We start from the raw sequence: 19,758 nt of genomic DNA on the forward strand, positions 1-19,758 counted from the left end.
CCTGTGTTCTGTGCGGGAGTCGTGATCGAGGAAGCCAGCCACGTGTAGGCGTCGGGGCTCCAGAATCGTCTCTTTCGTCTGTTGGCTTTACTTGGTTTTGTTTAAAGAACTTGGCGTGGAAACTCCCCTTCCCTGATGCCCCACTTGTGGGAGAGGCTGGAAGGGAGCCCTCCCAGTGAGGGTGGGGTAGACCCGGGCTGTCCTCTGCTCCAGTAAGGCCGCAGGTCACCCATCTCTCCGAGCACGTGGGTGGGAAGGCAGGTCTCCGCCGTTATGGATTGCGAGCATCATGGTGCTTCCCTGATGTGCTCAGGATTTCAGACCGTCTGCGCTTTCTAGTCCTTTTTAGGGCTTCCTCTAACTCAGAACCAGCCAGGAGTGATACAGATGGATATGCGTGACTGTGGGGTGCTCAGGGCGAAGCCACTGGGCTCTTCAAACCGAGGTGAAGTGCAGTTGTCTGGGTGACTTCGGAGCTTGAGTAGTCAGTGTTCTTTAGAGCAGAGGCTGTGCGCCCATGGTCTGGGGGCCAGATGTGGTCCTCTGGCAAAGCTTGTTTGGCCCCCAGGGTGCTTAGGCACTTCTGCGTTTTTTGACAACATTTAAAAACCAGGATTGTACGAAGAAGTCTAGATTGTCAGCTTTTTCTGACACATCAGAAGATCTTTAGTATTACCCTGGGTCCTCTTTCCCCTGCCCGTAGCAAGCCGTCCCTCCCCCAGGGGCTTCCTGCTGGGCATCACAGTTCCTGCCCATCAGGGTTCACTTGTTTCTGTTCTCTGCTCAGCTCTGGAAGATGTTTGCGTTTGAGATCACTGGAGCGGACATGACGTTCCGAAGGCAGGTTTAGGGTTTCTGGTTCCCCGGGCTGTATGGCTCAAGGTGGGCGGTGGTGGAAATGCCCGCGTGAGCAGTCATTCCCTCCATTATCGGGCTGCTCGTGCCCCTGCAAGGGAACCGATAGAGATGAGCTGGGGAAGTGCTTTCTTCATCCCCGTGGGGCTTCCCGCTGGCTGCTCCCACTGAAGCTGCCTGCACGACCCCCAGTCAGCTCTGTGAAGAGTGACCCTTGACTCTTGGAAGCCAGTCTCCACCCTGGGGTTCCCGCCAGTTGCCCTGCAGGTCGTTTCTGTCCCCCCCAAACCCCCTACAGTCACTCAGTTGCTTCACCCGGTTTAATCTTCTTAGTTCAAAAGTGCTCCCATGATTTTAACAGATGATGTAGGATTTTCTTTTTTTAAACAAAGATTTAATCTCTAAATTATCTTGACAGGCAGTCTAGCTGCCATGTATCAAGTAGATAACTTCTGCTGGTGGTCGAAAGAGAAAAAATTTCTCAGGGTAAATGAGAACACGCTTCTCAGAGTCTCTCAGCTTATTCTTTCCGACAGAGACTCAATGAACCAAGTGGAAGCAAAGAGCCTCCAAATGGCAATTTCTATTTTTTTTTTCCCCCAGGAATTGAGTTTTTCTTTTTGTATTCCTCCAGGTATTTAGTATCAGTCACTCGTTTCATTTACTCTTTTTTCTTCAACCCCATTTTTTTTCCTCCTGTTGTGGCCAATATTCTGCCTCCCCATCTGCCTCCTCCTCCCCTCCCAGCCAGTCCATTCCATGCCTGTGGACTTTGTCCAACCTCTGACCCCCCAGGGCCAGGACTCCTGAGAAGGACCCCGAAGGCCTTGTCCCCACTGGTGTTCTTGAGAGCATTCTAGGGGCTGCTAGGAACTCCTCAAGGACAAGCACTGGGTCATCTTTATCTGAGTCCCCAGGTCCTGGCCCAGATGAAGTGCTGGCAGGGGGACCTAGACCTTCCACCCCTTTCTGACCTCATGGACATTTGCGTGAGACTCAAACCAGTTCATCCTAAAGGAAATCAACCCTGAATATTGATCTCAAGGACTGATGCTGAAGCTCCAATACTTTGGCCTCTTGATGAGCCGCCTCATTGGAAAAGACCCTGTTGCTGGGGAAGATTGAAGGTGGGAGAAGAGGGCAGCAGAGGATGAGATGGTTGGACGGCATCATTGATTCAATGGACGTGAATTTGAGCAAACTCTGAGAGAGAGTGGGCTTCCCAAGTGACGCTAGTGGTAAAGAACACACCTGCCACTGCAGGAGACATAAGAGACGCGGGTTCGATCCCTGGGTCAGGAAGACCCCCTGGAGGAGTTCATGGCAACCCACTTCAGTATTCTTGCCTGGAGAATCCCATGGACAGAGGAGCCTGGAAGGCTACGGACCATAGGGTCGCCAAGAGTCTGACATGACTGAAGTGACCTAGCACACGCCAGGACATAGTGAAGGATAGGGAAGCCTGGCATGCTGCAGCCCTTGGAGTCACAGAGTCAGACGTGACATAGGGACTGAACAGCAACCTTGATGGACCCCATTTTTTTCATGTGCAGAATTGTCTTCCCCTCCCAAGTGTCAGGGTTCTATGGACCAAATCAAGTAGAACATTGGTTTTCAAACTTTCAAGGAGCATCAGACTCACCTGGAGGGCTTGTTAAAGCCCTGATTGCTGGCCTCTGCCCAGAGTGTCCCTGATTTACTCGGGGTAGGGAGTGAAACTTGGCATTTCTAACAAGTTCCCAGGTGAAGCAACTTGTGGCTGGTCCCGGGACCACGACTTTGAGAACCACTGCACTGGTAACCACGTTGCTGAGGGAGGCTCCAGCGTTCACCCCAGTCAGGGTGTGGTTCCCAGCCAGCGACTCTGATGCCTGCCCTGCTTGCGATTCTGATCCCCTTTTTACTTAACTGCTCTGCAGAGGTACACACAAGGCTTTGCATCTTTTTTTTTTTTTAATAGTTTATTTGGCAGCCAGGTCTTAGTTGTGGCACATGGGATCTTTTGAGCTTTAGTTCCCCAGGTGAGTTTATTTTACCCTCTCTCATCAAGGAAAGGCCGCGCTTGGGCTGAGCTAACATCTGCACGGAGATGCTGGGTAACCTGCCTCCCCGTGGGCAGCTTGTTCCCTTCATGGTACGTGTGCTCTGCCCCTGCTTCCCAAGACTTTCCAGGTATCAGTCTTGAGGCGGAGGCACCTTTTGACTCAGGTGTCCTGATATCAGTGTTGTTGTCAGTGGCAGCTGCCTGCCTGCGAAGATGGATTTCACCTCATTTTTGGTTTTCAGTTGTCCCGAGTGAATCTGAAATCACTGCCTGTCTCCCGTCTTTAGCCTTGGATGGAGTAGCTGGACGCGATGGCAGTCACCAGTCTTGCCTTACTTTGCGGTTTTCCGTGCAGTTTTGTTTTGTAAAGGAGTGTCCACTCCCCGCCCCCGGCCCCCGCTTCCACCCCTCGAAAACTAGGAGGACAATAAAGCAGTCATGGTTTTGAATGAAGCGTCTCTGTGCTGTGTCTGTGACTTGTTTCTTGCTGCCCCGTCCTCTGCTGTCCCGGGACCCAGTCCCCCAGCAGCTGAAGCACTTGGGCCCTTGTGCTTTTGTGCTTTCATAGGCACGCAAACACGTGGTGAGCGCGTGCTCGGCACATGCCTTGATCACATATTTGTGACTTGGGAGTCCAGGACGATCGTGACATTCTCATGTGGGGCAGGACGTGGCTGCTCCCGCTCCCCTGGGAGTGAGCACAATCGCCGTATTGTCTGTGGGCGGCCGAGGTAGCTGCGTGGGTCGGAGCCGGGCTGCTGGCGCGCTGGAAGAGCAGAGTAGCTGTTTCACCCTGTGTACCTTCCTGCTGCCGTTTTATGGAAGGGGGTGGCGTGGGATGCCCTGTCAGGATGCCCTGGCCCTGCTTGGCGTGTGCCCCTCATGGCTCAGCTGCTGGCCTGGTGTTCACACCCCCCGAGAGCTGGAGAGGTGGGGCCAAGCCAGGGGCGGGGAGGCTAGTGTGGCTAAGGCCACCCCTGGAGGGTGGAGCACCCACCCTCCAGGGGCTTGAGAGGGCTGCAGGCATCAGCCAGACAGTGCCCATTTGGGCAGCATGGGGCTGCTTCCACCAAAGCTGGGAAGGGCCTCACCTGGCCCCAGCTCCCTGCGGTATTGGATGTGTCCCCAGTTGGCTGCTTCTGGGGATGCTCTCACCTGGTCTCTGTGAAGCCTGACTCCTGCCGCCTCCTCTAGGATACCTGCCCTGACCTGGACCTCTCTGGGGCCTCAGCTCACTCCTGTCCTGCAGCGTGCGTCTGCCCTGGCATTTGGTATTGTTGCTGTTGTTCAGTCGCTCAGTCATGTTTGACTCTTTGCGAACCTGTGGACGGCAGCACGCCAAGCTTCCCCGTCCCTCACCATCTCCCGGAGCTTGCTCAAACTTGTGTTCATTGAGTCAGTGATGCCTTCCAACCGTCTCACCCTCTGCCACCCTCTTCTCCTGCCTTCAATCTTTCTCAGCGTCGGGGTCTTTTCCAATGAGTCGGCTCTTCACATCAGGTGGCCAGAGTATTGGAGCTTCAGCATCAGTCCTTGAAATGAATATTCAGGACTGATTTCCTTCAGGATAGGCTGATTCAGTCTCCTTGCTGTCCAAGGGACTCTCAAGAGTCTTCTCCAGCACCACAGTTCAAAAGCATCAATTCTTTGGTGCTTAGCTTTCTTTATGGTCTAAGTCTCACAACCATACATGACTACTGGAAAAACCGTAGCTTTGACTATACGGATCTTTGCCAACAAAGGGATGTCTCTGCTTTTCAATACACAGTCCAGGTTTGTCATAGCTTTTCTTCCAAGGTGTGCCTTGTGGTATACCTCTGTGAGCACCGGGTGGTGTGTGAGGGCTTGGCTGGGTCCCTCTGCCTTCCTCCCTCAGCCCCTGGCACGACCAGCCCGGGCAGTGTGGGACGTGGGATGAGGCTCCTGTACCAGGAGGAGAAGGTACAGCGCAGGGTGTGCGTAGGTCCTGCTTGTTGAATCAGAGCCCCTCAGAAGCTGCCCTTTGTTCAGGAGCACAGCGTCATGTGCCCATCTGACTTCTCCCAGGCAATCCTGCCCCTTGGCCCTCCTTGCTCACTGTGCAGGCTGCCGGGCCTCAGGCCTCCAGCTTCTCAGGGGATGCCGGCATTTGGGGGTGCTGCCTCCCCGCCAGCCCTGAGTGCAGTCAGGTGCTTTCTCCTAAAAGCTGAACTTGGGGGGGAAAAAAAAACCCACAGGGAAGGACCCTGGGCTGAGGTTTTCCTGGGATTAGGTGTGTGAAGGGCCGGCTGCCAACCGGCCGGCCCGCCCAGGGAGCCTCCTGATGGGTATTTGCAAGTTTCCAGGAGGTGAGTGGCATCAGAGGGAGTGATTTTGTTCTGACCACACGCTCTCCTCCTGCTCTGCTGCTGTGGAACCCAGACAGCTTTGAGCCCAGCCTCTCCGTGGACCAGGAGAACATTTGTGCAATGTTTCGAATTTGTGCCAACAGCCCAATTTTGATAGCTGCGGGGAAACCCCACAAGGAAGAGAGGTTTCAATAGCTTTTGGCATCAGGAAAGTCGAGACCTGACTTAACGGAGCGAATGTGTGTTTTTGGTTCCGCAAACATTTCCCCAAGCAGCTGTCCATGCGAGGTCCTGTGACTTAGGGGACCATGGTGGGTTCACGCCCTCCTGAAGCTCACAGTCCTCGGGGGAGACGGACACACTGCCCGTTCATTTCATGCTCCTTTGATTCTCCTTCTGTGGGGTGGGCGAGGCCTTCCTGGAGGAGGAGCCACCTGAACTGAGTCTTAAGAGCCGAGGGTTGTGAGCTCAGCTGGAGGCAGACGAGGCTAAGAGGCAAGCAGCCAGAGGGCCCAGCGTGAGCAAAGCTCAGGACACGTGGAACCATGGGGGGGTGTTTGGGGAACTACAGGTAGCTGTGTGTGTGTGTGTGTAATTTTTAAGAACAGACAATATATACACTTGGTACAAACTCAGCTGTGAAAAGGAACTTTGCCTGCCTCCATCCGTGTTCCCTGGTCTGCCTCTCCTCTCTCTGGAAGAGCTCCTGGTGCCTTTTTCTTGTTTATTCTCCCAGAGATATTCCATTGATGTGCAACCATATATAAATATGTACAGAATTTTGATTTTAAACATTTATATGTTTCTTTGCATAGGACACACCTTCAAAATTCAAAACATGCAAAATGGTATTCCTTGAAGAGCCTCCTCCCCGCTCTGTTCTCAGCCACCCACTTCTTCTCCCTGAAGACCCCTGATATTGTTTCTTTTGCATCCTTCTATATTATGATTACATTTATTTAGTTTTACCCAAATAGGAGCTTGCTGTGTCCACTGTCTTTGCTTTTTTACTTAGCACTAGACTGGAAGATGGTTTCCTATTGGTATCTATCAAGTCTTTTGAAAAGCTGCATATTGTCCCTTGCATGGAGGTCTGGGCACTTGTTTATCCTATTGTTAGGCAGTTAAGTTGCTTTCCGTTTTATCTGTGCTGAAGATGCATATTTTTTGCACCCGAGCAGGACTAATCTGTAGGGCAGATTAATTTGGCATCTGAGGCTCAAGGGGAAGCTGCCTGAGTGACAGAAGCCTTGACAGTAGCATGGCACAGACGTTTGCCCAAGTTATGTTTTTGCTTTTGTTCCGCTTTGTGGAAGGCAGGTGACTTAAATTGGGTTGTGCTGAAAGTTTGGAGGAGAAGCTGGTTTATTCCGTTGGTACCTCCAGTATCTGACCCCTCTGAGAAGCGGGACCCGCTGTGGGCTTGTGAATGCCACTGACCTCCGGATGTGGCCAGTGTTGTTCAGTGGCCGGGTGAGGCCAGACCGGGGCCCGCAGAGCAGCTTTGCCAGCCCTGGCTGCTGGGGCCTGGTCGGTGTGAATGCCACTCTGGTCATGCGGCAGGCTTTGTGCTTCATGGGCATCATGGCTGTAGTGAATGTTCTGTTGATTTATTAATAACTGATGTGAACAAGAATCTGCTCAGGAAGAACCCCCCCCCCCCCACCGAGGGGTGAGAGGGGGGAGACCCCAGCATGGTTTTGCATGTACCCCATAAAAGTTGTGATGCCCAGTTTTGAACTCTGGAAGGCCCAGTTACAGTATCATGTCTTAGGGGTGAGAGGGGGAGACCCCAGCACAGCTTTGCATGCACCCCGTAAAAGTTGTGATGCCCAGTTTTGAACTCTGGAAGGCCCAGTTACGCTATCATGTCTTAGGGGTGAGAAGGGGAGACCCCAGCACGGCTTTGCACGCACCCCATAAAGATTGTGACACCCAGGTTTAAATGCACCCAGGTATGTTATCATGTCGTTTGTCTTTTAAAACGTACTCCGCCTCTTAGTGCATTTTACTTTCTATTTCACTCATGCATCAGTTAATATTTACTTCTCTGGACAGAGGGCCTGTGGCTTACATATGTTTTTGTCTTCAGTGCCTGTGGACACCAAGCCATCACTGGACAAGGGCTTGTGGAGTGAATGAGCACAACCCTGTCCCAGCCGGCTTTCCCGGGAGGACGGCCTGCTGTTAACCGTTCACCCAGCGCACCTGAAACTTGGTTTTGCTGTCCAACCTCTGACCAAGGACCTGTTAAGTTTCATCCAGTCTCATCTTCTCCTCTTACTCAGTCTGACAACTTCTTCTTCTTCTTTTTTTTTTTAAAAGAGCTTTATTATTGTTATTTATAACTCTGAGCACATTGATAATTTACACTCACCTCCCCAGGGCTTCTTCCTGGCCGAGGAGGCAGGCATTGCCCCTTCCTGCCCTTGGCATCTCCTCCAGAGGAGACCAGGGCGAGGCCCCTTCTACGTGGGGAGAAGGCCCGCCCGCTGGCTGGTGGGTGTGGGAGGTGCTCCGAGGCCTGGCTGTAGAGCTTAGCTGCTGACTTAGTGAAATGCGCTTCCTGAGGGTCAGACAAGCCTGCACCAAAACCTGGTTCCGCTGGCCCCGATAGGTGATCATGACAGCAACGTGACAACGACAGCAGCCGCTGGCACGTCTAGGGGCTTTTTCAGGTACTTTGGGGGCATGTTGTGGACAAACATAGAACAAACCTGTGTTTCTTCCCGGGCCCGAGCCATTTCTGACAAAGGAGGTGGTCTACTCACCTCCGGAGGTTGGGTTAAGTCAGGGCAGGGCTCTCGGAGTCGCCCTTAGAGCTGTCAGGATACCCCCGAGGCCCTGCAAGAGATCTACAGGGCTTCTTGAATTGGGTTGGCCCTGCCGTTTCCTCTTTAACCCCCTCGAGGGCTGTGCTCATGAGGCCGGGTTGTCACATCCACAGGGGCGCTTAGAGGAAGTGGAGATGGGTTTGCAAATGAGGCGCCCCTCCCTTCCCCTGCCCCACGCCCTGCCGGAAGGTGAAGCAGGAGCCGAGACCCACCGCAGCTGCTCCTTGCGTTTGGCCCCTGAGCCGTTCTAAATCATTCCGAACTGAGTCTCTGGGCTTTGCTGTGAATTCGGACCTCAGCCCTTCTCGCACCTCCTCGAGAGTCTAGGGCTGCCTGTGCTTTCAGGTGGCTGGTGTTCACAGAGTGGCTCTCTCCGCCTCGTGCGATGTCAGAGTCATCTTGGTGGAGTTGGGAGGCACCAGAGGACTGGCTTGGAGAATGTGACTGCAAGGTGCCCCGAAGTTCAAGGGTACCTGTTGCTACGACAGACCCCGAAGAGTTTTGTCTTGGTTGCTGATGGCATTCTCGAACGGGCGGTGGCGCCTGCAGCATGAGGGGTAGAGGGGAGGGCGCAAGCCTCGGAGGAGATTGGTTAGCCGGGCTGATTCATTTCTGCACCAGACCCTGTAACACCAGTGGGTTCAGGAGGGTGAGGCCCCTGGTCTGCGAGATGAGGTCAGGGTGTGACCTCCCGAGTGGGTGGCAGATGGTAGACCTGGTTCTCACGTCCCTAGCAGCCCTTTACTGTTGCGTCACCTCCCGTGTTCCGGGGTGACACTTGTGATACCGCAGGGGGCCCCTGAGATAGAGAGGGGCTGCCTCCCAGCCGTGGCCCCAGTGCCGGCTGCTGGGGGGGGCGGATTCTGCTCTCCACTTGGTGGCTGGGGGTTCTGTGAGGGCAGGGCTGGTGTGGCCTGCACCAGGCAGGACCACCTCTCCCTGCCCGAGCCACTCCTGGGCCACGCCGGCTCAGAGGTGTGCCTGCGGCCTGGCTGGGGGCGGGTCCGCTGGCTCCCCAAAATCCATAAATATTTTGCCAAGGGGGAGGATATTCCTTTGCAGAAGGTAGGAGACCAAGGCGTGAAAACTGGTGAGTGACTTAACTTCCTGGCCTGCCAAGAAACTTCCTTCATCCCAGAACGTTGTTAATGTCACTGAAAGACACCAGGAGCCCCCGCTGTGCTTAAAGACCAGCTTGGAAAATGCGCTTGTGCAAACACCCCCGTTTGCACCCGTAGATCCGGAAGAGAGAGGGGCGGGGGACAACCCCACCTCCCCAGCCCCAGAACCCAGGCGTCACCAGCCCCTCAGGGAGTATCGGGGTGGCTTCCTGCTCCCCACTCAGCTGTACAGAAGGTCACGGCTCAGGCTTACGATGGCAGCGAGTGAGGATTTGGCCTTTGTTGTCCGGGTTTCTTGGAATCTTGAACACTGGAGGTCGGGTCTGAGCAGGACCAGGAAGGCTGGCCAAGGCCTGGCCGCCAGAGCATGACTGCAGGGCAGGCGTCAGCCTTTCCCCGTCCTCCCCCCAACCTCCAGTTCACAACGCACCTTCAGATTCCCTGATCGAGTCACACAGTCCCCTGGGCTCCCATTTTCATGATGCAGGAGAGGAAACTGAGGCTCAGAGAGGCCGCGGGACCTGGCTGAACCACACAGCTGGGGCTCACTGGCAGACACGGAGCCGGCGTGGCCCAGGCTTCCAGGCATCAGGCGAGGGAACCAAGGCCACGCGGGGGAAGTGAGTCGGCAAACGGGCTGGGGTAGAGGCCAGGCCAGAGCCCACGGCTCCCGGGCCCTGCCGCCTTCAGGAGGAGGCCACGCTGCTTGGGCTACTCTGTTCTTGTTTGATTTTCTTTCTTTCTTTTTTTAACCCCTCCTCTCTTTTGTTTCCTTAACCATGGTTTGATTACATTCACTGTACTTGTAAATAGGTCTGAGCGAAGCACAGGTCATGGTCATCTTAGGCTAAGTGGCTTAACATGCAGTAGCTTATCTCGGGGGCCCTTGCTGTGTCTCCCTGTCCTCTGTTCTCTGCCTCGCCCTGGTCTGGAGGAGAAGGTGGTGTCTACTCTGTGCTCCCTTAGTAAGTGCTGGTCCTCCACCCGCTCCGCTCCCCGCCCAGCCTTCCTTTCCTTCCTTTTGAGTTTGCTCCGTGGACTCGAGTCCATAGGACGCGCTCTTGCTCGCTCTCTCTCTCTCTCTCTCTCTCTCTCTCTCTCTCTCTCTCTCTCTCTCTCTCTCTCTCTCTCGGGTTTGGAGGGTTAGAATGACTCCAGTGGTAGCGAGGATCGCGGGAGTGCTTATAGGAGACTGGCCTGTCAGTTATTTCTCATGATGAATGAGCTCTTGACAGGTTATGCATGCAGCTGGCTTCAGTTTCAAGAAGTAACTCAGGCTGTCTCGTTCCCATGTTCAGATTTGTTTTGGCTCCAGGTCTCAACACTTTCATGTCCCTGAATAATGTCCTTCCTCCCCCTCCTCTTGAAATGCTATTTGCTTTAAAAAAACAAAAAAAACCCAGCAGATCCCTCCAGCGCTGTGAGAGTGACTGTATAAAGTCCCAGAGAACAGAGTCCCAGTTTGGTTCAACAGCTTATTGAACCAAAGCAAGGGTTTTGCTTGCCCTCCATCAAGATAGCCTCACGAGGGGGCTGGGGCTGCTTTGCTCAGTGCAGGGCACGGGGCAGGTCCCTCTCCCGATGGGTGACGTGGCTGCCCATCCTTCCCCCAAGACTGGGCCTTTGGCTGCTTTTGACTATCTGGAGGTCTAGTCCAGGGAATGTCGATCACCCTAGTTACTGCAGAAAACACCCCCAAGGACACACCTTACTCTGGGATGAGGGATCAGAGATGGGGCGAGCATGCTATCTCTAAGGACAGCAGATGCTTTATTCTCACAGCTCAGCCCCTCAAGAGTCCCGGGCAGCCATGAGTCAGCTGTGTGGTGTAGCCAGGCCGTGCTGCCTCTCTGAGCCGAGTTTCCTCACCTGCCACTGGTGGACGGGAGCCCGAGAGACCGTGGGACTCAATCATGGATTCCGTTATCCGGCCACCGCACCTCCCAGCGAGGTGAGCCTGTTCTGTGACCTGGTAGCCAGTTCCCACATGCTGGAGGAGGGCCCCCTCTATGCTTGAACTCTGCTCACCTGGGGACCTTGGTCCCCTGGGCCCCTCTTCAGGGGCCCCACCGTGCAGACCTTTCCTTCCTTAACTTCCCACTCGAGGGGCCGACTTCTTACATATCACAAAGCTTAGCAAAGTCATACGCTCGTCCAGGGTGCCATGGCCCACCCGGGACTGAGCCGGGAGTGGAAGCCGGGGGTGATTCTGGACCTTGCATCCAGGGCGGGGAAGCAGTGCCCGTATGCTTTCACCCCCACCTTCCTGCCTCCCCACTCCCTGCCTCGGTGGGACCCCTAGTTGCCAGTTTCATCGTTAAGTCCAAAGGTTGAGGTATGGCCTGGGGCACCTTGGGAAGAGCTTATAGAGAAGGGGATGTCTTGCGAACCCAGCATCTGTGCCTCAGTATCTGGTCCATTTGAGAAATCAAATATTTGTGAGATAATTATGATAAATGTTAACAGATCCTGGAGTAGAAGCCACGGTGGTTAAGACAGAGACTTTGGAATCCATCAGACGTGGTTGAATCCTTGTTTCACCCTTCACAGCTGGGTGACCCTGGGTCTCAGTTTGTCCCTCTGTAAAACGGGAAAACAGCAGTGCTCACTCGAAGGGCTGCTCTGAGGACGTGGTAAGCCTGGGGGCCTGACTGCTCTGGCAGTTCAGGTGGTAAAAGACTCCGCCTGCACTGCAGGAGATGTGGGTCTTCCCTGGGTCGGGAAGATTCCCTGGATGCAGGCATGGCAACTCACTCCAGCATTCTTGCCTGGAGAACCCCATGGACAGAGAAGCCTGGCGGGCTACAGTCCATGGTGTCACAAAGAGTCAGACACAACTGAGTGATTAACATTTTATTCACGCTCTGTTAAAGGTAGACCCCACGTCACCTGTTAATTTCCGCAAACACAGACCAGGAAGATACTGGGAAGATGGTGGATAAAATGTTGGTTTTTTGCTGTCTGTTGCCTCTGCTGTGGAGTTGCCTTAAATCAGTGATATTTGGTGTCGCGCATGTCCTTGATGTTCAAGTATTGACGTAAGAGGTTTCATCTGTCTCTGTTTTTCTGTCAGCGCATTGCAGGTGGTGAAGGCCTCGCTCTTTGATCGGTCATTTTTCAGTAGGACCTGAAGACTTGGGAACCTAGGCCAAGGGAGTTAGTTTAAGCGTTCCACCAGTGTCTGGGAAACACATTCTCCGGGCATGTCCTCTTATTGAAACTCCAGACTCTCTTTCCAGTATCAGCTCTGTCTGGGAAAGTATGGGCTCTTGATAAAAGTTCCTAGGCAGCTTTTAACTTTTTATCCTTAAACTCAAACGCCTTCGCTACACAAGCCGCAAGCGAAAGGCCTCCCCAGGCAGATTTAATTCCCTTCTCTTGGCAGAGGTGGACCTTGACTGCGACCACAGGATTCATCTCTCCTCTCCACCCTTCCAAGGGTTTGTCACGGGATCTGGCAAAAGGCCGCATGGCCCCCTGAAAGATGCACTTCCTCAAACGTTCATAAATTTGCTTCCAGAGCCTGCCCACAGATTGCTTCTGTCACACCAGCAGCTGAAGTCACCAAAGCTGAGAAGTGCACGCAGCCTTCTCCAGGACCTTGCAGAATCGCTGTTTCCCTCCCATTTCCTTTGGTTAACGGGAGGGGGAGGGACATGGAGGCTGTGAGAGGAACGACTTGCTCAGGCCATCAGGAAAATCACTGTCAGCGGCCAAGGTTATGTTTAGGTTTTGCTCTGAGTCCTGTGTTTGGGGTGGTGAGATATTCTCCTGCTATAAAACTAACTTGCACAAGTAGTAAACACAGGATAAGGATATTAAAAGAAGGAAACGTTTAATTGGGCGAGTTCCAGTGTGGTCAGTTTCTCTTCAAAGGGTAGCTCTTCAGAATGCGTTACAGAAGCATTTGGTAAACTCCTGTAACCTTCCGAAGAGTTATATAGAATTTGAGAGTTTACAGAACTTTTTGCGTATATAAAGGAATTTTGTGTGCACCGGGCAGGGTTCCCACTCGAACCACAGTGACATCAGACAGCTGGGTTCAGGGGCTTGCAGAAGGCACATTGCAGGTTGCAGAACAAAACCAAGAGAGTTTCATGTTAGGAAAGGTTCATGTGACAAAGCAAACTCATCCCCTGTCCATGAAGCATCCTGAGGAGGCAGACCTGGATTCACATCTCGCCATCACCCCTTCTAGGCTGCAGGATCTTGGGCAAATGCTTCATTTATTTTCCTGGAGCCTTGGTCTTCTCATCTGGAAAATGGGAATCCTGTTAGCAGCAACAGCTCTTCATGGGGATTGGGTGAAATGAGAAGAGCCCAGCCTGTCACTGGTGCTCAGGGAGCTGGAGGCGGGAAGCACAGCTGTGAAGGGGTAGGTAGAGGAGGGCCTGGAGCCAGGGTGCCACGGGGCTGGGTTGAGGCCTCTTGTGGACTCCGGGCAGTGCCACTTGGTGCCTGTTGACCATCCGTGGGTACCCTGGGCAGTGGGCACCGATGCCTGGGGCCTTCTCTGTGCTGCGTTCTGTTACGTGCCTTTTCTTAACCTAATTCTGCCGGCAGCCCGCAGAGCACAGGTGTTCTCACTTTGGTTTTAAAGATGAGGAAACTGAAGTCAGGTGACTTGCAGGGTGATGGAGAGCCTTGCCCAGTCCCTTGCCCCACCCTGCACACGTCCTGTACAGGCAGTGGCAGCCACGTGGCCACCTTAAAAAAAATTTTTTTTTATATGCGTGTGCAGTGTAATTCACTCTTTGGTGTTTGGTTTTATGAGTTTTGATAAATGCGTCGATGGAGTGGGCTTTTTACATTTAAAAGTGTGACACCAGGAAGGGACTTCCCTGGCTGTCCTGTGGTTGAGGCTTCACCTTCCGATGCCGGGGTTGTGGATTTGATGCCTGGTCAGGGAAATAAGGTCCCACGTGCTTCGTGGCCAAAAAACCAAAACAGAAACAATATCATAACAGATTCAATAAAGACTTTAAAAAAATGGTCCACATCAAGAAAAAGTCCTTAAAGAAATAAAATTTTGACACAAGAAAACATTTCTTTTTCTTGCTTCTTTCATTTTGTATCTCTACGAGATGATGGATGTGTTCACTAAGCTTGTAGTCATCATTTCATGATGTATGTAGGTCAGACCATAATGCTGTACACCTGAAACGTACTCTGTGCTGTGTATCGATATCAATAAAACTGGAAGGAAACGTTTGTTTTTAAAATTTGAGATCATTGTAAATTCACATGTAGCTGTAAGAAATCGTAGAAAATGCTGTGTATCATTCACTCAGTTTCCCCCAGCAGTTAACACGTTGCAAAATGACAGTGCAAATCACAAACAGGAAGTCGACACGGATGAAGTTGAGATGCAGAACATTTTCATCACCTCGAGGGTCCCCACCCTTTTCATAAGCACATCCTCCTTCCTCTCCCACCCGCCTTCCCAAGCGCCCATCCAGACCCCCAGCAGCAACTAAAGCTAGTCTTCCATTCTGTCCCTTTGTCATTTCAAGACTGTTACATAAATAAGAGTCAGGCGGTAATTAACCTGTGGGGATTGGGATTGTTCACACAGCATAATTCCCTGGAGATTCATCCAAGTAGGTATCAATAGTTCGTCCCTTTCCAGTGCAGAGGGGCGTCCCACAGCATGTCTGTTCCACAGTCTGTTTAGCCAGTCACCCGTTGAAGGACATCTGGGTTGTTTCCTGGTTTTGGCTGTTATGAATAAAGCTGTTATGAGCATTCATGTGCAGGGCTTTGTGTGAACATAAGCTTGCATTTCTCTGGGTTACGTGCCAAGGAGTGCGCTTGCTAGGTTGTGTGAGAGTTGCTTGATGCGGCTTTGAAGGATGCATTTGGGATGGAGAGGTGGGTCGGGTGGGGCTTTGCTGCACATGGGCTCCGGTGGGAAGCACAGGCCTGGGAGCTCACCCCTGAAACCCTGGGTGGGTTACTTCATCTGTCTGTAAACTGTTATTAGTTACATCTGTTGTGTAACTAGTGAATATAAAGCACCTGGTACACAGTCGGTGCTCAGTAGATAGAAGCTGTTCTTAATATGGGCTCAGAGAAGACCGAGCAGGCCAGGGTAGGATCTGTGCCCCACAGATGAGCTCAGCAGGTCTTTCCCTTGTCGCTTGTGGACTCCGGGGCACTTCCTTTTTACCTCGGGGGGAGCTGTGCACCCAGTTGTCTCTCAAAGGTCAAGTTCCTGGCTTCTCCCTGAGAAGTCCCTGGCCCCGTTCTCAGACTGGGCTCTGAGTCCCTGGACGGGCATTGGCATTCCCCAGTGAGCTTGGCCAGGCCCATGCCACGGATCAAAGGAATCCCAGGGAATTCCACATGGTGCCAGGCTCTGCTGGTCTGGATTTGCCTCACAGGGTCTGAGAATGTGCCCAGATTATTTCAAAAGTTGCTACGATTCAGCCTGGTTCCAGAAACGTGTGAAGCTCTTGGTGTAGTCAAGACACCCTGCTAGGTGTTGCAAAGGGTTCAAGAAAGCAAACAAAATGACTGTTTCAACAGATCAACCCCGTCAACTCCAACTCCTTGGGGACCCTCCCCTGGCTGCAAGATGGAGCCTGGCATCAGCGCCTTTGGTCTGGTGTGACTCTTGTCTTCCCAGCCCCTTTTCCCGCTGCTGCCCTGCTCCACATACCCTGTGTGCCCGTCAGCAGTGTGCTCACGGCCCCCGCCCCCACCACCCGCAGGCCAGGCTGCCAGGCTGCCAGGCTTCCCTCTTCCCAGTTGCCTCCTCCCTTCCTCTTGAAGTCTTATTTTCTTTTTAATCAAAAAGGTGTTAATATGCTTGCATGCACCGGATGAAATACGCAAACAGCATGTGTGTGTGTGTGTGTAAGGCTATACACTCAAGAGTGCCTTCTCCCACTCCAGGACCACATGGTTATGCGACCACACTGTTCTCCTCTCCTTGCTGTTTTTGTTTACAGTGAATCTTGGAGAGTGTGTCATGTCGGCACCACTAGAATCACCTCGTTAAAACTGCGGTGCAGGTGACATGGTATTATTCGCTTCCATAGCAGCCCTGTGATTTCTCTTACCGGTCGCCTGCTGGTGGCCGTCTGGGTTGGCCCGACTCCTGGGCTCTTCCAGCAGTGCTGTGTGTCATTGGCCCCTGTGCAGAGGGGTCTGTTTATGACTCGGCCCCAGCCCCGCCCCCCCTTCCTCCTGTCTGCCTCTGGCAGCTGTGGTGCCTGTGTTCTCAATACTAGCTTTCCACGACTCCTGAGGACAGGGCTTGTGCAGGACCTTTTTGCTCCTTCCAGCGCCTGCTGTGTTTACTGACTGCCCTAGTTTCCAGGAATACATGGTCCTCTGGTATTCACCAATCTTGCTGCCTCTGTGTGCTCTGGCCTTCTGTAGGGGCTCTGCTGGGAGCAGAGACATGAGAGCTGAGACGCCTGCACCACCACCTCTGTCCAGCTTTGTGCTTGGTACACAGCGGCTGCATCAGATGGGGTAACTTGTTTCCATGGTGATAAGACTTCCACAGCATCTTTCTTACTGTTTCACCACAGGGATCGACCATAATATAGCCAGTCCTCTCTGGATGGAATATGAGCTTTGAAAAGTTTAAGCTTTAAAATTTTGCCTTTTAAAAATTTTTTTGAGAGGACAGATGGTTGGGTGTCCACTGCTGAGAAGAGATCAGGACTCACGGTCTCCCCCATGAAACTAGTGGCCGTGGCTACTGTTTATTGAGCAGTTCTTCAAACGAGCAAGGGCTTCTCACCATGCAAGCGGCTTGAATTCGTATTTTCTCATGATGTAGCCGTCTTCCGAGGCAAGCTCTGGTGGCAGTCTTCTATGGCGAGAGGAAATCAAAGTTCAGAAAGGCAGTAACCTGGCAAAGGGCACTCAGCACATTTCAAGAGGTGGGATTCCAGCTCAGGTGTGCTCTGCTCAGGACTTGAGCCTATAACCAGTGAACCCTCCTGCCTTTCTAGGAAGAAGGGCCTGGGGAGGGCGGGTCACTCCGGGCCTGGGGCGATGGTTGGCGGCCCCAGAGCTGAATTGAGGTTGCACCCAGAGAGAGATCGGCTGCCATCAGGCCCGGTCTCTGTCTCTGAGCTGCACAAAGGGTCCCTTTGAAGGGGAAGTCCAGGGCACCCCTCCGGGCGGGCGCTCTCCTGCACACATGCCCCCCTACCTCCCCCTGCTCCCAAGCCAAGTGTCCCGGGGGCTGGCGGGCATTCCTGGCTCGGCTTCCTGGCCAGACTCGGAGGAGTAATCTGAAATTCTTTGCTGGGCCAGATGATACGTGGTCAGAACATGTGCCACTTCTTGATGGGTGTGGCTTTGAAACAGGTCTCCCGGTGTGACCTGGGGGCCTGGGGACCTGGCCGGGCCTCCCTCCCGAACAGTCAACCCTTTGAAAATGTATTGATTCCCCCTCCCCTTCCCTGCTTCTGCACTTTGGATGAACCTTGTTTTCGAAGAACAGTAGAAGGTAATTTTCCCATGCTTGCCAGCTGGCCCGTAATTGAGCAATTTCAATAACACCCACTGTAAAGTCTAATCGAAGTAAACAGGAAAATATGATTTACGATCTGGACAGCAAGTAAATGCCAGGGTGCAATTAATTTTTACACAGAGCAGCAGATTCTAAAACATTTTCCTGCGCTGACCAGTTTGTTTTTAATTACAGATTAGGAGCTGCTTTTTATTTATTTATTTTACGATTTTTACTGTTTTTTTTTTTTTTACTTTTTGATGGTGATCTTCAAATTCCGTGGATCTCTGTGACTTTCTCTGAAGGTGTAACCTTCAGAGGGGTGGAATGGAGATAGGATCAGAGGAATTAATTTATAAGGAGCAATTCTCCCAATGTGGGCTGCAGGCTGCACCCTCTGGGCGTTTGCTTGGTGGGAGATGACGCTGGGTCGGGGAGATAGTCCAGGCTGTGTAGAATGATGATGAGAGAGGGTCCCACACTGCTAGGAGCTCAGAGGGGTGGGTGCAGGCCTCCCCCCACCCCCATCCAGGGCTGCGGCGTGTTTTGGCTCATTCTGAGGAAGGAGACAGGTACGGAGGCACCTGTGCTGCCAGCGTGTCACTGTGGAAACGTGATGCTTCCAAGGACGCGAGGCATGTGCCCTTGTAGTTCTTCCAGTAGCTTCTGTCCAGACCTGGGTGGAAAACAGCAGTCACTGCTGGCTGCCCAAGGGCCAGCGGCATGGGCTTCGACTGTGGGCTGGGTGTGCGTCCGACATCAGCGGACCCTTGGGCTGTCTGTAGGGCCAGCTCTGTGTAGGAGGTCACCGGGCTTGAGCATACTTCGGGGGTGCAGCCCTGTGACCACCCAGACCCTGAGATCTGTCTTACAAAGGTGCCACGGCTGAGCCGAGAGTCACTGCTGTGCCCACCAGGGTGTCGGCTTTAGGGATGCTCCAGGGCCGGCATGGGGACTCCCAGGAAGATGATTCTGGCCTTTGTGTCCCCTCCTCCCCCGAGAAAGCATCTCAGTCAGTGTTGAGGCGGTTCCATTCCCCAGCAGGGTCCCCACCTGGAGGGGAGAGGCTGTGTTTCTGGGGGCCCCCCCCCGGTCTTCCACGGTCCTGAGTCCTTCTGCCTTTCTTTTATCTTTCCAGAGAGCTGACTTCACTCTGCCATTTCCTGGAGGAGCCCCACCCTGATGGGGAGCAGCCTCTGCTGACGTCATCGCCCAGGAGACACCCCAGGAGGTCACCTCTGCCCCCCCACCTGCCCACCTGAAGATGGCTCGTGCCCACCCTGGGCTGGTGCCCAGCGCCTGAGGTCCTTACCATGGTGATGATCCTGAGTCAAAGCCTCGACAAGCAGGGAGCCGACCCCGTGGCCTGCAGGACCTTCAACCCTGAGCTGGTAAGGACCCGGTGGCCTCGTTTGGAGGCCTGCTGTCCTGGTGGGGCTGTGGACTGAGCAAGCAAGCTTAGCAGACCGAGTCCAGAGGGCCCGCGAGCGGAGCTCTGGGAAATGTGGCCGCTGGGGCGGTGGGGCCGTCACCCAGAGCCTGGCTTTGTTCTCGCCAGCAGGAAGTATCTGGCCCAGGTAGAGTCCTCTGGTGAGCAGTCAGGGGAGGCCAGCCACCCCTCACTCCCCACGCCCCTGGTGAATAATACCCAGAGTGGCTCTGCCGCCCCTGCCAGGCGAAGACCCACATTCCTCCTGGTCTCCACCCGCTAAGGTAGGTGGTTTCCAGAAGGTGGAGGGTGGTACCAGGATCAGTCCAGGCCTCCAAAAGGCGGTCGGAATAAAAGCTGCCATCTCAGAGATGTCAGGAGTGGGAGCCGGTGGAGAAGGAGGGTGTGGCCTGGGGGCCCGGTGGTGGGCCCAGTGATGGTGGACCTGCACAAGGTTCTTCTCTGACCAAGAGCCCTGATGAGCTGGAGCAGAGAGGCTGAGAGCCTGGCCTTCTTAGACCAGGAATAGCACGGCCTCCTGGTCCTCCTTCCAGCCCTCATTCCTCAGAAGCAGGTGGGCTGCACTGTGCTGAGGAAGCAGGAAGCAGTCCCACTTGGGCATGAACACTCTTGCGGTGGTGGGCTTTGCAGGTGGTTCATCCCCAGGACTCT

At 53.5% G+C, this 19,758-nt stretch overlaps 1 protein-coding gene and 1 long non-coding RNA gene across 4 annotated transcripts in view; one reads left to right on the top strand and one right to left on the bottom strand.

The window, feature by feature from the left end:
* The window catches only part of FAM53B (family with sequence similarity 53 member B), a 111,651-nt gene that overhangs the window by 14,491 nt on the left and 77,402 nt on the right, over positions 1–19,758 (top strand). For 2 of the 3 annotated variants that reach the window (XM_081533825.1, XM_081533814.1), the window contains exon 2: positions 18,796–19,048. In XM_081533825.1, coding sequence (XP_081389951.1) covers positions 18,971–19,048 — 78 coding nt within the window. In that variant the 5' untranslated portion in view covers positions 18,796–18,970. Of the gene's footprint in view, positions 1–7,740; positions 7,905–18,795; positions 19,049–19,758 lie in introns of those variants that run through there. The other variant, XM_081533835.1, reaches the window with a different exon arrangement.
* LOC145523503 (uncharacterized) lies at positions 12,020–19,364 on the bottom strand. Its single transcript, XR_014066631.1, has 3 exons — positions 18,970–19,364; positions 16,938–17,009; positions 12,020–13,436 (listed from the first exon to the last, which is right to left on the bottom strand). It is a non-coding gene; the product is annotated as an uncharacterized LOC145523503 (long non-coding RNA).

This window comes from Giraffa tippelskirchi, chromosome 2 (assembly GCF_054371585.1).
Source record: "Giraffa tippelskirchi isolate mGirTip1 chromosome 2, T2T-mGirTip1v1.2.pri, whole genome shotgun sequence".
NCBI lineage: Eukaryota > Metazoa > Chordata > Mammalia > Artiodactyla > Giraffidae > Giraffa > Giraffa tippelskirchi.